This window comes from Canis lupus, chromosome 24 (assembly GCF_003254725.2).
Source record: "Canis lupus dingo isolate Sandy chromosome 24, ASM325472v2, whole genome shotgun sequence".
Taxonomy (NCBI): Eukaryota; Metazoa; Chordata; class Mammalia; order Carnivora; family Canidae; genus Canis; species Canis lupus.
Window position 1 is genome coordinate 37,703,461 of NC_064266.1, and position 14,056 is coordinate 37,717,516.

The 14,056-nt window shown below is 50.9% G+C and overlaps 1 protein-coding gene across 4 annotated transcripts in view; it reads right to left on the bottom strand.

Moving 5' to 3' along the window:
• NFATC2 (nuclear factor of activated T cells 2) overlaps positions 1-14,056 on the bottom strand; it is a 145,003-nt gene that overhangs the window by 33,533 nt on the left and 97,414 nt on the right. For all 4 annotated transcript variants that reach the window (XM_025470422.3, XM_025470419.3, XM_025470421.3 and 1 more), the window contains exons 7-9: positions 13,171-13,226; positions 12,648-12,774; positions 9,443-10,132 (exon numbers count right to left, since the gene is read on the bottom strand). In XM_025470422.3, the coding sequence (XP_025326207.1) occupies positions 9,443-10,132; positions 12,648-12,774; positions 13,171-13,226 (873 nt within the window). The remainder of the gene's footprint in view (positions 1-9,442; positions 10,133-12,647; positions 12,775-13,170; positions 13,227-14,056) is intronic.

Genomic DNA, 14,056 nt, shown 5'->3' on the forward strand with positions numbered 1-14,056 from the left:
CCAAGATCAAGGTACCACCAGATTTGGTGCCCCCCTCAAAGACGGCCACCTTCCTCAATAAGCTCACACGGCAGATGGGAACTAGGGAATTCTGAGGGTCTCTTTTATAAGAGCACCAGTCCCATTCAGGAAGCCCTGCTCTCATGACCTAAGCACCTCCCAGGGGCTACACCTCCTAGTACCATCACCTTGGAGGTTAGGCTTCAACATATGAATTTTGTAGGGACCCAAACACGCAGACCACAGCAGTAGCCCAGACTGATGATGATGATGGTGGTGGTGATGGTGGTGGGAAAGTACACTGGTAAGTACTGAGCACTTACCATGCATACCAGGTAGTGGCCAAAGTGCTCTCCTTTTAAGGAGGCTTCCTTTTTCATTCTTACCATAACCCTCAGAGTTGGGACCATCATCATAAGTTACTTGCCTGAGGTCATAAACAACAGCAGAGGCGAGGCCAGAATGAAAGTCAGGTCAGATGACCCCAGAAACTCTCCACCCAACAGATCCCAAATCAAGGCTGGACCCTCAGACCAGCCCTCTCATTCCTGAGACCCAGCCCCTGACATACATGTCCCTTCAGCGGGTGACAGATTCACACACCCTGCTTGTACAAGACATGCCCAACTTCCCATCCAGGGGGGGCCCGGGAGTAGACCTGCTACATTTTGTAGAAGGAAGGAGGGAAATAGGATTTGCACCTGCCAGTGATGACATAAAGAACTCTACAGTGTGTATTCCCAAGGCAGTGAAGATTGGACCTTAAGGAATGAAGAAGTCTTATATATTACAATAGTTTGTGGCCCCACAAAGGGCCATGGTACCTAACCATGTGTATCTGTGGGACTGACAATCATGGGGGCACTGACAGGAAAGAACTGTAAAAGGAGCCTGGCCAGAGATGGTGGTGGTAAAGAAAATAAGGTTGAGAAAGGCTATTCTAGAAGGCTGGAGAAGGGGCAGGGCAGAAATGCAAGCCAGACTGCGCTGGATGGATCTTTTTATATGGTTTTTTTAAGCATGTGAACATACTGCCTATGTAAAATATAAACATCTTTAAATGAATTTTAAAAAAAGAATGCTGACCAAAGACCTCAGCCAGGGCGGGACTCTGTTGGCGCCTACGAAAGGCAGCCACGTGAATTAAACTTGGCTTTGGATTCAGGTGAACAGCACTGCCCTGATCTACGGCCCCAGAGGCAGACCCTCTGGGCGTCTGTGGCCTCTGGGCCTCCCCGCCAGGCACCCGCTCTGCTTGGTCCTCATCAGAAGAGACGATTCCCGTGTTTCACCCAGACCCTGGGGCCCACGCGGCAGCCGGGCACAGGGGCCGCTCTCGGCAGTGCCAGGCTGTCCGTGGGCTGGGCACGCCTCTCCCCTCTCCTAACAGGAGCTGCTTTGTCCCAGGCTTGCTGGGGGCCCTGAGCAGCCGCAGAAAAGATTCCTGACCTGCTGAACAAAGCTGTGCCAGTCACCCTCAGCTCCTTTCTCTTGTTCTGCGCGTCCCTCTGTCCCTTCTTCCCTGGCCTGTTGCTCACGCACGGGCCATGTCCAGCTTCTGGGGAAAGAGCCTTTTAGAAGGAACTCCTTCGGGGCACCTGGGTGGCTCAGTGGTTGAGCATCTGCCTTCAGCTCAGATCGTGATCCTGGGATCCTAGGATCCAGTCCTGCATCAGGCTCACTGCAAGGCGCCTGCTTCTCCCTCTGCCTGTGTCTCTGCCTCTCTGTCTCTCATGAATAAATAAATAAAAATCTTTAAAAAAAAATAGAGATTCAAATAAATGAGTGAATGGATGGATGGATGGATGAAAGGACCCCCTTGGTCCTTCTGCTGATTTGCACAACTAGCAAAACTTAGGCCCTTGGTCCTTGTTCCGCCAGGCGAGCACAGCAGAGGCCATGCTAACTGGCCTTTCCTGCAGCCCCTGAGCAGATGGCATCATCTCCTTGTGCAGGCAAACATCCTGAGGTCCCCAGAAGGAAGGGGACCCTGAGCCTGTGCAGCGTGGGGGAGGCAGGGCCTAAGGGTCTTCAGCACCAAAGACCAAAGTAGCCAAGTTTTTCTTTTCCTAGGCAAATACACTCTTAAAAATGTAAACCGTGTTCTACAAGATGACAACTAAGCTCACAAACAAGAAGGGCAGCGGATATCCATAGAGAGTTACTTTGTGCCAAGCAACACTCTAGGCATGTGACACGCATCTGCTCACTCCATTGGCGGGAGGAGTGGGGGTCACTGCCACCTGCAGGGCAGGAGGCTGAGGGGCAGCGGCCAGTAAGCTGCCCTGGGGTCACAAGTACGGGCTGGAGCCAGCCGCTCAAAGTCATACTGAGTCAACACTTTGAGCAAGGCAAGGGAAGGATGAAAACAAGACCAAATACAGCAAAGAGAAGGGATGACGGGAGGCCACTGCATCACACCATTTCCGCAGGGGGCTGGAGGGTGGCTGACCTTCAGCTCCACACTGCCTGCCAGCCCGAAGCCTAGAGAATTCCACGGGGTATGGTCACCTCTTCTTCCCAATGTGCTCTAGGGGCTCTTCCAAGGGTAGAAAGGCCGCCTAACCTCCAGGGATGAGGCCAGCTGTGCTTTTTCCCTGCCCATGTCCTGCCATGAGATGAGCAAACATCTACACTGTTTCTTTGCTGCCGGAAAAGCTATCACAGATCAGTGCTGCTTTCTCCCGGGCTTTTCCCACTTGCTTTTCCCATAAAGTTTGCTTGTCAAACAAACAAAAAAAAGTAATACAGGTAAGCCTGGAGGAGACATTACAGGAAACTGCAAGGGAAGCAGAAATAGGATGATCATCATGATTCTTTTTTTTTTTTTTTAAGATTTTTATTTATTCATGAGAGACACAGAGAGAGAGAGAGAGAGGCAGAGACACAGGCAGAGGGAGAAGCAGGCTCCACGCAGGGAGCCCAACGTGGGACTCGATCCCAGGACCTCGGGATCACGACCTGAGCAGAAGGCAGATGCTCAACCACTGAGCCACCCCCGGGTGCCCCAATCATCAGGATTCTTATTAACGGAGCCAATATTGAGTACTGAACATCTTTCAGGAGTCATACGTCCTTGGCTGGCAACTCCACATTCTGATCTTAATGTATCTTTGGCAGTTTGAGTATTCTGAGCAAGAGGCGTGATTTTCATGGGTGAGAAAACAAAGGTCCAGGGAGTTTAAGTGGCTGACACCCAACCAGCTTGCCGTGCCCTGGGTCTGCAGCCCGGATCCCCCACCACCAGGCGTATTCATCAGTGGTGAGGGCAGATCCCAAGGTCAGCAGATATTAAATGGACTCTGCTTCAGACAAGTTCATGTGCTGTCCATGTCCTGCTCTGGGTGGATAAACTAGTACAACCACTTAGGAAAAGTGGCAAAGGCTCTGCTCCTGACCTATGTCCGGGCATCAAAAGAAGAGTTCACAGAAATTTTATTCATAAAACTGGAAACAAGCCAACTGTCCATCAATGGAAACATGGGTGCAGAGACCACAGGATATTCCCTCAATGGAATAACCCACAGTGATGAAATGAATGAGCCCAACTACACCCAACAGTATCTCCGGATCTCCCAGGCCCACGGTTGATGGAAAGAAGCCAGACACAAAAGAGCACCACTATATGACTTCCCTCTATACAAAAAAGGCAAAATGAACCTCGGGGTAGGAGGCAGGAGAGTGGCCGAGATGGTGGATGGGACGTATGTGGGGGCACACATGGGGGCTGCTGGGGTGCTACCATGATTCCATGCCATGCATGGTCCAGGTGGTAATCACGTGGGTGGCCCAACAGGTGAAATTCAAAGTACACTACTGATTTCTGAATGTGCACATGTCTCAATATTTAAGTATATAGAGAAATATTCAAATTCATTCAACGTATTTCCAAAAAATGGTTTTGTAAGTAGTTCACATGAAGACCAGAGAAGTAGATTCACAAACGGACTGGTCTAGGGCACCAGGGTGGCTCAGCTGGTTAAGCATCTGCCTTTGGGTCAGGTCATGATCTCAGGGTCCTGGGATCGAGTCCCACATTGGGCTCCCTGCTCAGTGGGGACTCTGCTCCTCCCTCTCCATCTGACCCTCCCCCTACTTAGGCTCTCTCTCTCTAGCTCTCTCTCTCTCAAATAAATAAAATCTTTAAAAAAAAAACAAACAAAAAACGACCAAACAGACTGGTCTATGTTCTTCATAGAACATAGACGTGCACACACCATCTGCTGTCCTCCCAAACCTCTGGTGGAGGCTCCAGCGTCACCAAGACCACATCCTTTCTCCCCAAGACATTTCCAGAATGGGATCAAGGAATTCCTTTGAGTCCCAAGCCTCCCCCTGTCCCTCAGTCCTCTTATCAGTGGCTGAGTCTCGAGGCTGATGGCGTAGGCCTGCCACCCGGAGCCTGCGGTGAGATGGCCTCATGACCAGAGAACACCCCCCCGCCCCAGTTCTGTAGACTGTGCCATCAGTGGCACACAGGAGGAGACCTGCCCCTGCCTCTTCCCTTGCCTGGGCCTGCACGGCACAAACCACCCCCCCCGACCCACCTGCTGGATCACCTAGGCCGATGAGGTACAGCCACCTCATTCCAGGCAACGGCAATGCAAGAACTATTTGTGAACTAAACACGTTTTGACAATTCCAGTTACATTTTAAATAATCGCACTAATGAAAGGACACACAAGGCAACCTTTTGTAAAACGACTCACCCCTCCATAACCCGCCTGCTGTGGGATTCTTGCTCTTTGTATCTGGCTTTGTCTGAAACAAAGTAAAGCCCCTGTTGGCCAACTCTTGCCTACCTACGGTCCATTTTCCAAACACAACCAAAGTCAGCTTTTCAAAAGGTAAATCAGATCACACCACACTGCCAAAAACCCGCCCCCTCCTCTGCCCTCAGCCACCACCACCTACTATTCCCACCTCCCCACAGCAGCCTCTCTGCATTGGGTCTCAGGGGCCAATACCACACCCTCACTCCTCACCTTGTGCAGGTTCCCTCATGGCCTTTTATCACCATCTGAAATGTGCTTACATATTACCTTCCATACTAACGTCTACCTCCTTTACGGAAAAATTATCCCACATGAGCAAGGACTTCGTCTGACTTGTTCACCTGTGTGCCCAAGTCCCAGAACAGTGCCTGGCACACAGTAGGCAGCCTGTCACTACCTAGGCGAGGGAGGGAGGTGGGAAGGAGGGAGGGAAGGACGGTCAGGATGGAGGGGACAGAGGGAAGGAGGGAGGCCTCTAGGCAGGGAGGGCTGGCAGGAGATAGGTTGGAGGCAGGAAGGGAAGGGGGAGAAGAATTCATTCATGACTGGTGTTTTCCAGGTAAAACTAGGGACTTTTTTTTTTTTTTTTTTAACTAGGGACTTTAGAACAAGGAACAATGTAGAGAAGTGACAAGAGGACAGAGAAAAAAGAAGGCAGTACGTGTGCAAAGCCTACATTTCAGAAGAACGATGGAAAGTGCCTGGTTTGGGTGGAGGAGTGTGGGGAGAGGGAGGAGTGGGGATGCGTGTTGCCCTGGAATCTCACTTACTTTGCCAGTTCAGAATGAGACTCAGTGAAAATGTCTCAAATCCTCGGAGTGGGGAAAGCAGAAGCTGCATTTTGGAGTTCCAAGAAAAAGTGGGGCCCAGACAGACTGTCTCTGTGCAGGAATGCAACATGATGGAGTCAGGTGGGACGCCCAGACAAGGCACTAGGGACCTTTCGAGAAGGGTCGGGAAAAGATAACCAAGCATGGGGGCTCCCAGGGATCACAGTCAGGTGGCACGATCAACTTCAAAGATTATTTTGCTTGTGTTTGGACCGGAGTCCACTGGTGGCCCCTTCCTCTTGCAGCCCGAGAAACCTCCCCTTGACCCTCGAAACACTTAAACTGCTCTCGAGAAGTTTCCGAGGAAAGTGCACTCTGCCAAAATCCTAAGGCAAAGGAAAGTCACATGAGAAATCCCCACCACTGGAAGCACACACAGCTCCAGGATGCACAGCCTGATATATATTTTGTGGGGGAGCCTCCCTCTGAGTAATCGGTGAAAGGTGTAGAAAAGGAGCTTAATAGGGCACCTGGGGGACTCAGTCGGTGAAGCATCTGCCTTCAGCTCAGATCATGATCTCAGGGTCCTGAGATCGAGCCCCACATTGGGCTCCCTGCTCAGCAGGGAGTCTGCTTCTCCCTCTGCCCCTCACCCTCTCTCTTTCACTCTCAAATAAACAAAATCTTTAAAAAAAGAAGCGGGGGGGGTGGGGGGGCAGTTTCACAACCCAGGATGTCTCCCAGCCAGACTAGAGAGATGACCCAGGGATCTCCAGATTGCCTGTCAGAAATAAATGCAAAAAAAAAAAAAAAAGAAATAATAAATGCAAAATCGACTGAGAAGTCTGACTCCCACATCCACAAAGCCAACTGTGGAATCCGAGAATGTTCCATCGGAGGGGTCCGAAATCTCAGCAAATCAGGAGACCGAAGTGCACACACCTCTTCTGGTGGCTACAGCAGTGGTGCTGTTTGGAGCTTACACTGGGCACAGCTGGCCCCCCTGGGTGGTCCTGGGTTGTGCAGAGCCTTGGAGACGCTGCCGGTCAAGTCCTGAACATCTAACCAGCAGCCACCTTGCTGCCTTTTGGAAGCCACACAGGCAGACATTATTCTCTTGCCTTGTCCTACTCTGGCCCCCCGTGAAGCCACAGAACTCAGAAGCGTGAATACAGCCATATGGGGATGGGGGCAGCACGGGGCTTCTAAACTCTGGAATTCCCTCAGTGTTATTTCCCCAGAAGGCTGGGGAACAGGGGTTCCAGGCCTGCCATATTGCACCACTCCGGGGATTCCATTCACAGACGGTATAATAAAATGCAGTGTGAATGGCACCCCTCGAGTTGCACACTGTCTTGTGTGTGACTAATTCAAGGAAGTGCTACATCCCTCATTTTACAGATTGACACTGTCCACAAGTACAGTAAAGGCTCTGAGAAGTCCCACAGTAAATGGGTTTTTTAAAAACTTGGTTGTTTTTTTTTAAGCCCTGGAACCCTCACTTCAGAGAATATGTCCTAAAATCCCATGGGATTGGACTTGTGCACAAAGTACTGAAAAACAGGCCCCATCAGGAGAAGCAATTTCACCGCACTCAGTTCTCTGAGACATCCTCAGAGCCGACTCATGTTACCGACCTGCCAAGAGCTCACTTTCACCATGACTTTGAACTGGCCTGTGTTCAGAAAGGCATTTAGGAGGCCCTATGGGGTCTCTATCCTCAGCTGCTTTGTCCCTAACCCAGGCTTCTGTGAAAACAGGAAGCACCTTTGCGGGCCTGGAGCCATGACGGACCTGGAAGGTGAGTCATGACCACCTGTATACTGATGGATCCCTAAGGGCCAGGGCACTGACTAACTCACCATCTCTAATAGAGACCCTCACCATTTGTCTTTCATGTGGAACGACAGACAGGTGGGGGGCGGGGAGGGGGCACATTTCTCACTCTGGGAGACTAAACCACCAGACACAGAGCCAGCTGGGGAAAGGCACCTGTGCCTGCTCAGGCATCATTTATTTATAAAGCACCTCATCCCTGATACATCCCCTGAGTGCGAGCGTGGTGGAGAGAGGTCTGGTTACAGCCACGTTTCATTCACCTGCTCGCATTAGGCATTCCGCATAAAATGGAGTTCCTACAAGACAGCCCCCTTTCAAATCAGCACCAAAATGTTATCTTAGCCATTTGGAAGTGTGGGTTGTCCAAGGACGGATTGCCTATGGTCTCCCTTTTATTTTTTATTTTTTTAAAGATTTTATTTATTTACTCACAAGAGAACAGAGACACAGAGAGAGAGAGGCAGAGACACAGGCAGAGGGAGAAGCAGGCTCCATGCAGGGAGCCCAATGTGGGACTCGATCCCGGGTCTCCAGGATCAGGCCCTGGGCTGAAGGTGGTGCTAAACCGCTGAGCCACCCGGGCTGCCCATGGTCTCTCTTTTAAAACCCAAGCACAGTGCCCTACCTCGACTTGTGTTTGAATATTCAGGATGAGACAGATCAATTATTCACATGGCAATACTCTGAGGTCAGCCTTGCAAGGACAGTTTGACCCTATACCAAGTCACCCTAGACATCTTTGCTTGATGGGGCTTGGGTGTGTGACCAATAGTTGCACTAGAGAGAGGATGTACAAACTACTAGAAGTCCCGGAACCCCCCATCACCCAGATCGTCAAAACTCTCCACCGAGTCAAAGTCAACAGTCTGAGAAGTGCCCGAGGATTCCTGCCACTGAAGGGTCTGATTCTTAGTATCTGGTTTCTAGGATAACTGTTGTGGCCATTTTGGAAGCTTTCTGCCTTCCTTTCCTATTACCTGGCTGGGTTCCTGAGAGTAAATTTCCCTAAATAATTGAGGTTTTGGGGTCTATCAGATGCTGCCGCCTCCAAAATGCAAAGCTGGAGCTGTGGATGGCAGCCAGTGGTGTAGGTTTTCCTTCTACTAAGAAGCTCACACCACCTGTTTTCTTTTCTCTGGAGCCCCTGCGGGTGGTGGTGGGGGGAGATGCTGGTGAGGGGGATGGCTCTGCCTGCCGCCCTCTCTGTCCGTCAGCCGGCAGCCACACCTGGCTGATCCCAGGTGAGTCCTCTAGCACAATGGGCCCCTCCTCCCTGAGATCACAGACCACTGTCACAGACACAGCCACTCCACCAAGACTGCCATCCAGCCGGCACCCCGCCCCCGTTACCCCCAATGTCCTCCCCCAAACTCAGGCACCTACAGACTCACACAAAGCTGCCCTGAGTCTTTTGCTCCGGCCCAACCACCCCAGCAACCGGGCTCACCACAACGGAAGCCCGCTGTTTCCCTCCCGTCAATGCGCCTCTCTGTTCCACTGGCACATGGCACAGAGATGCCCGGAGCCTGTCTGCAAGCCCCCCATTCATGCTCCACTTTCCAGTGGACTTGCTCCTTCCCTTTCTCTGCTCCCCTCCCCCAAATACACAAAAGAGGGCTATGAAGCAGGACTTTTTTTCTCTCTCTCTCTCTCTACGGGAATAAAAGGTTTGCCTTCCTTCCTTTCTGTTTGTCTATTCTTGGTCTAAACTTGGCAACGCAAAGAGAGTGGAAGCGGTTAAACTGCCCCAGTTCATGACCCAGGGAGCCCTCCTTTGGCCAGAACTGCCCTCATTTGCTCTTTCTGTTGCAGTGGTTATGGCGAAACATCTAAAACTCTCAGCAGCCACCCCCAAGGTCCTGCTGGGAGAGTGCACACAGAGTTGAGTGAGGCAGTAAGGGTTATCTCAGTTAACCCCTTTACATTAAGAGGGAGACTCGGAGGCCCAAAGCAGGGGCAGGTGGATGGATACCCAGGCCACAGCGTGAACTTGCTGGGGGGGGGGGATACTTTGGGGGCCCTGTCCTTATGGGCAACAAGAAAAAACAAGCATCTTACCGTCATCCAAGTAGGTCTGGTCCAAGTTCTGCTCCTGTTTAATTGTCACTCCTGCAGGTAATACTTCCTTTTGGTCACTGACCGGGGGTCCGTTTTTGGCGGCTCTTTGGCTGGTGGCGTTCTGCTGCTGGATGACCGTGGGGTAGGACCCCGGGCTCAGCCTCTGACCTTGACTCACGGGAGGTGGGCCGGGCCTGGCGGTGCCGGGTGCGAAATTCTCGCAGTACATGATGTGCTGGAACTCCTGGTGGCCGCCGCAGCGCAGCGGCTGGTTGGTGGGCGAGTAGTGGATCACCGGCGAGGCCTGCTGGTTGGCGGGAGACGAGTGCAGCAGGGTGGAACCCTGGCCCTGGGAGCCAGCATGCACCAGCACCGAGCGGTGGGCGTCCGCCAGGGACAGGGGGGTGGCCATGAGGGCCGGCTGCTGGTAACCCAGCAGGCTGGGGCTCAGGCTCTTGCTCCGCTGGTAGAGGACGGCCGCCGGGTTCTGCTGCTGGTAGCGGGCATCGGGGGACGAGAGCCCCGAGCGGAACTGCTGGCAGGGCGCCATGGTGGCCACGAGGCAGGAGGGGGACTCCGCCACCATCGGGTGCTGTGGGTAGTAAGGCTGGCTCCCCAGGCCCCCGTGGGCAGGGCTGCAGATCAAGGTGGGGTCGTATTCGTCGGTGGGCTCCGTCTTGATGGCTGGGACTGGGGGAGAGAGAAGCACACGGGGTGCACCCTTCTTAGTGAGCCACAGGTGCACACAGAGGATGCGAGCACTGGGGCCGGGAACGTGGCCTTGGGAGTCCAAGTAGGTGGGATCAGAGCCCCAGGCTCTGTCACTTATTAGCCTTGGACAAGAGCCTCCCTGTGTAATTGTCTTACGTAGAAATTTTACCCTGGATGATGACGACGAATGGTGGGTCTTTCCAATAGTGGAAAGATGGCTGGTAGGTCTGTCTCAGCCCCGGGACGTTCCCAGGCTTTTCCCAGGGGCAGAGCTTGGACAGGAAGGCTTGACTGAAATTGTACCCCCTCCTCCTCCTGCCCTAGCACTTCAGTCCCTGTTCTCTGCCTGCTGTCCCTGTTAATGTTTACCATGCCCTGAAATATTCTGGATGTTTCATGTGCTTACTTATTATCTGCTAGACTGTCGGATGCTCAAAGGGAGGATTTTTTGCATCGGTTTTGTCCCATGCTGTGTCCCTAAGCACCTAAAACAGTGCCTGGCACTCAATTGGCACTCAGGTGTTTTCAGGAAACAGGAATGACCGAATGGTGGTGGATCCATCTCAGTTCTGTAGTATTCTGGGGGCAGTGAGACCTGCTGGCCTAGGCTTCAGTTTCCCCATATGTTACCTAGCAGTAACAAGCATACCCCTGGGCCCCATGGGGTTGTTGGGAAGATGAAATGAGATGAGTGGAAAGAATTTAGCACAGTGACTGGCATACAGTAAGTGCTCAGTGCTTGCTGTTATTATTACTAGCTTTCCACCATCAGCATTGGTGCCGTTGCAGCTTCTCTCTCCACCTAGGACAGTCTCCAGAACTTGTACTCCTCCAGCATCCCTTCCTAAAGCATTGCCAGTCCCAGGAGCTGAAGAACCAGTTTCCCCACTGGAGTGAATGTGGTGGGTACAAGACGGTAATCATGCTTGGGAACCACCAGGCATCAGGAAGTAGAGACAAAAAAAAAAAAAAAAAAAAAAGGAAGTAGAGACAGCAAGGAGGTTCAGCCACTAGAGCTAAAGACAAATTGGACACCAACCAGCGATTGTTTCTCAAATTGTCCTTTAAAGACCATCATTGCAGTCCCTGGCCGACCTGGAAGACTGAATTCCCGCTCAGGCAGGCAGGTGCCAATGCCAGGCCCAGGGAGGCCTCCTGACCACAAACATGAGGTGAGAGTGCCATAGAACACAGGGAAAAACCTCTATGTTAAACAGGATCATTGAGGACGCCTGGGTAGCTCAATGATTGAGCATCTGCCTTTGGCTCAGGTCGTGATCCCGGGGTCCTGGGATCGAGTTCTGCATCAGGCTCCCCACAGGGAGCCTGCTTCTCCCCCTGCCTGTGTCTCTGCCTCTCTCTCTGTGTCTCTCATGAATGAATAAATAAAATCTTAAAAAAAAAAAAAAAAAAAAGGATCATTGAGCTTTAGTCTAGAACCTTCTCAGAGATTCTCCTCTACACAGTTTTGGGTTCCTGCAAGCCCCTGCCACTAACAGCATGTCATGTCAGCCCTGGGATGGTACAATGACCAGAGAGACCAAGCAAATCTATGGACGCACTCCACCAAAGCCAAAGCCCATCAAGCCTGGGCTGCCAGGATGGTCCCCGCTTGGTCTCATGCTGCCGGCAGCACAGAGGCTCCACGTGACACTGTCACAGGATGGAAATTACACCCTGGGTGATAGTCTTGGATTATAGGTTTCCACTCCTGGAAAGGTGGCTAGCAGGCCTGTGTCAGCCTTGGGAAGCTTGTAGGCCATCTCTGCAGCCCCAGTGATAATCTGACATCTCAATAATATCAATATTACCTGCTCTCTGAATCACCTTTGATCAATTTATATTTTATCATAATCCCCCCTGCTTGAACACAAGCTCCAATGAAGGTAGGGATTTTTTAGGTTTTGTTCACTACTGTTATTTCCAAGCCAAGAACAGTGCCTCAGATATGGCACTCAGAGATTTTCTGAACGAATGAATGCATGCAAAATGGCCCCTGACACTCTTTTTCCAACTGTAGTCCTTCGTGGGAATGAGACCTCCTGGCCGGGCTACCTACCCAAGACTTCCTCTGGGGCACAGGGTGACCACCCTCTGTGGGGTCCACTAAAGATTCTGCAGGTTTCAGGGCATGTTCATTCACCAAATCATGAGCAAATCTAAGACATGGACAGGAGTCATCAGCGTTGCAACCTTCTGTTGAACAAGTCCACATGTGCCTCCCTCCTATTCTGCCCTCCCAAAGGAAATTATTAACAATAATAGCTAATATCATCCATATCTGCTTACTGTGCACTGTGCTAAGCACTTTACATGCATTTGGCTTCTCTAAGTCTTATAAGGAAGGTGCCATCTGGCAGATGAGACAGTGGAGGCTCAGAGAGGGTGAGTCACCTGCCCAAGGTTACCCAGCTGGAAGCCAACCTCATGTGTCCTCACCACATGCCTGTGCTGCCTCTCAACGCCAAAGGGGCCTTCAGAGAAGATTCCTTACCTGGGTGGTAGGTAAAGTGCTGAGGTTGACTTCGTTTTCTTTTCCCATTGATGACATAGAAGTTCACCTTCACCGATGCACGGATGTGCTTGTTTCGATATTCGGGGATCTCAACAAAAAGCATGTTCTGGAAGGAAGGAGCTATTATCAACTTCACTGCACAACGCCTACCTTCCTACGCAAGGCACATCAAGCCAGCTCAACTAAAAGGAGTCAAGACACATCCTGTATGCTTACAGGTGAAATTCTCTCTAAGGGGAACTTGACCTTCCAGCTGCAGCGAAGAAAGGATTACCACTTACTCTACCAAAGTATATTATGATGCCACAATTACAAATTAGAGGGCCGGGTGCTCGATAACTGTTCGATGGATTTGTCGATTTAATACCTACTGAGTACCTATTTGGTCCAAAGCACTGAGACTTTGATGAAGGAGGGGAAAAAAAAAAAGAAGGAAAGAGAGCACAAGGGAGGTGGGAAGGAAACAAGACAGGGCGCTCGGTCATCTCGTCCGTGTGCTTACTGGCTGGCTCTTGTCTTTATCCACCGTGGCTTCCATCTCCCAAATTTGTTGCCCATCTGGAAAAATTGAAAAGGGACACACTTTGAGGCAACTGTGAGAAACCAAGGATTTAAGACCCAAACTCACCAACTTATATTTATTTTGGTTTATGCATAGGTCATCCAAGCAAGGTGTACATGTGCGCTTGTGTTACGCATGCCTATTTGAACACACATGTATTTTTATTTACATATATTTCTTTTTCCACAGGGAGTGCATGTTGACAATAGAAAGTTGGGTACCCGTAGGTAATGAGGGAAAGAAGAGAACGGAAATTGCCCATCACCCCACTGCTGTTATGTTTGAATGTCTGTTATATCTTTCTTAAAAAAAAAAAAAAGCAGTATTGTTACACATTATACATAACTCTAAGCTTTGTTCAACCAAAGACTAGTTCCAAAATGTCCTGCACATGCCAAGACAGTCAGAGGAGCCCTATTATGGATCGCTGGCTGCCCCATATGTGGCTTCTTGATTGTCTGGGAACACAGGTGGCTCACATATTCTGCTCTAAGAGCCTTAAATGATGTCTCAGCTTATGAGTCCCTGGAGATGGTGGAAGTGTAGGAGCCCACCCCTCACCTTTCAGGCAACAGCTTGGATTTCGCATGACTCATTACAATAATCGATGAGAGGTTTTGCTCAGGAGTGAACTCTCCTTCCCTGGAGAAGAGCACTAATTCCTCAGTTTGGGGCCAACGAGTTGGGCCAAACAAAACTCTGCATCTGCAAATAACAGATTTCTTTTTCTGACCACCTACATTGGCCATTGGGCAGTTTTCGGCTGAAACAAATCATTTCCACAAGTGTTTCCAGGGTGTTTTGTGGAACGCTGGCTCCGAAGAAT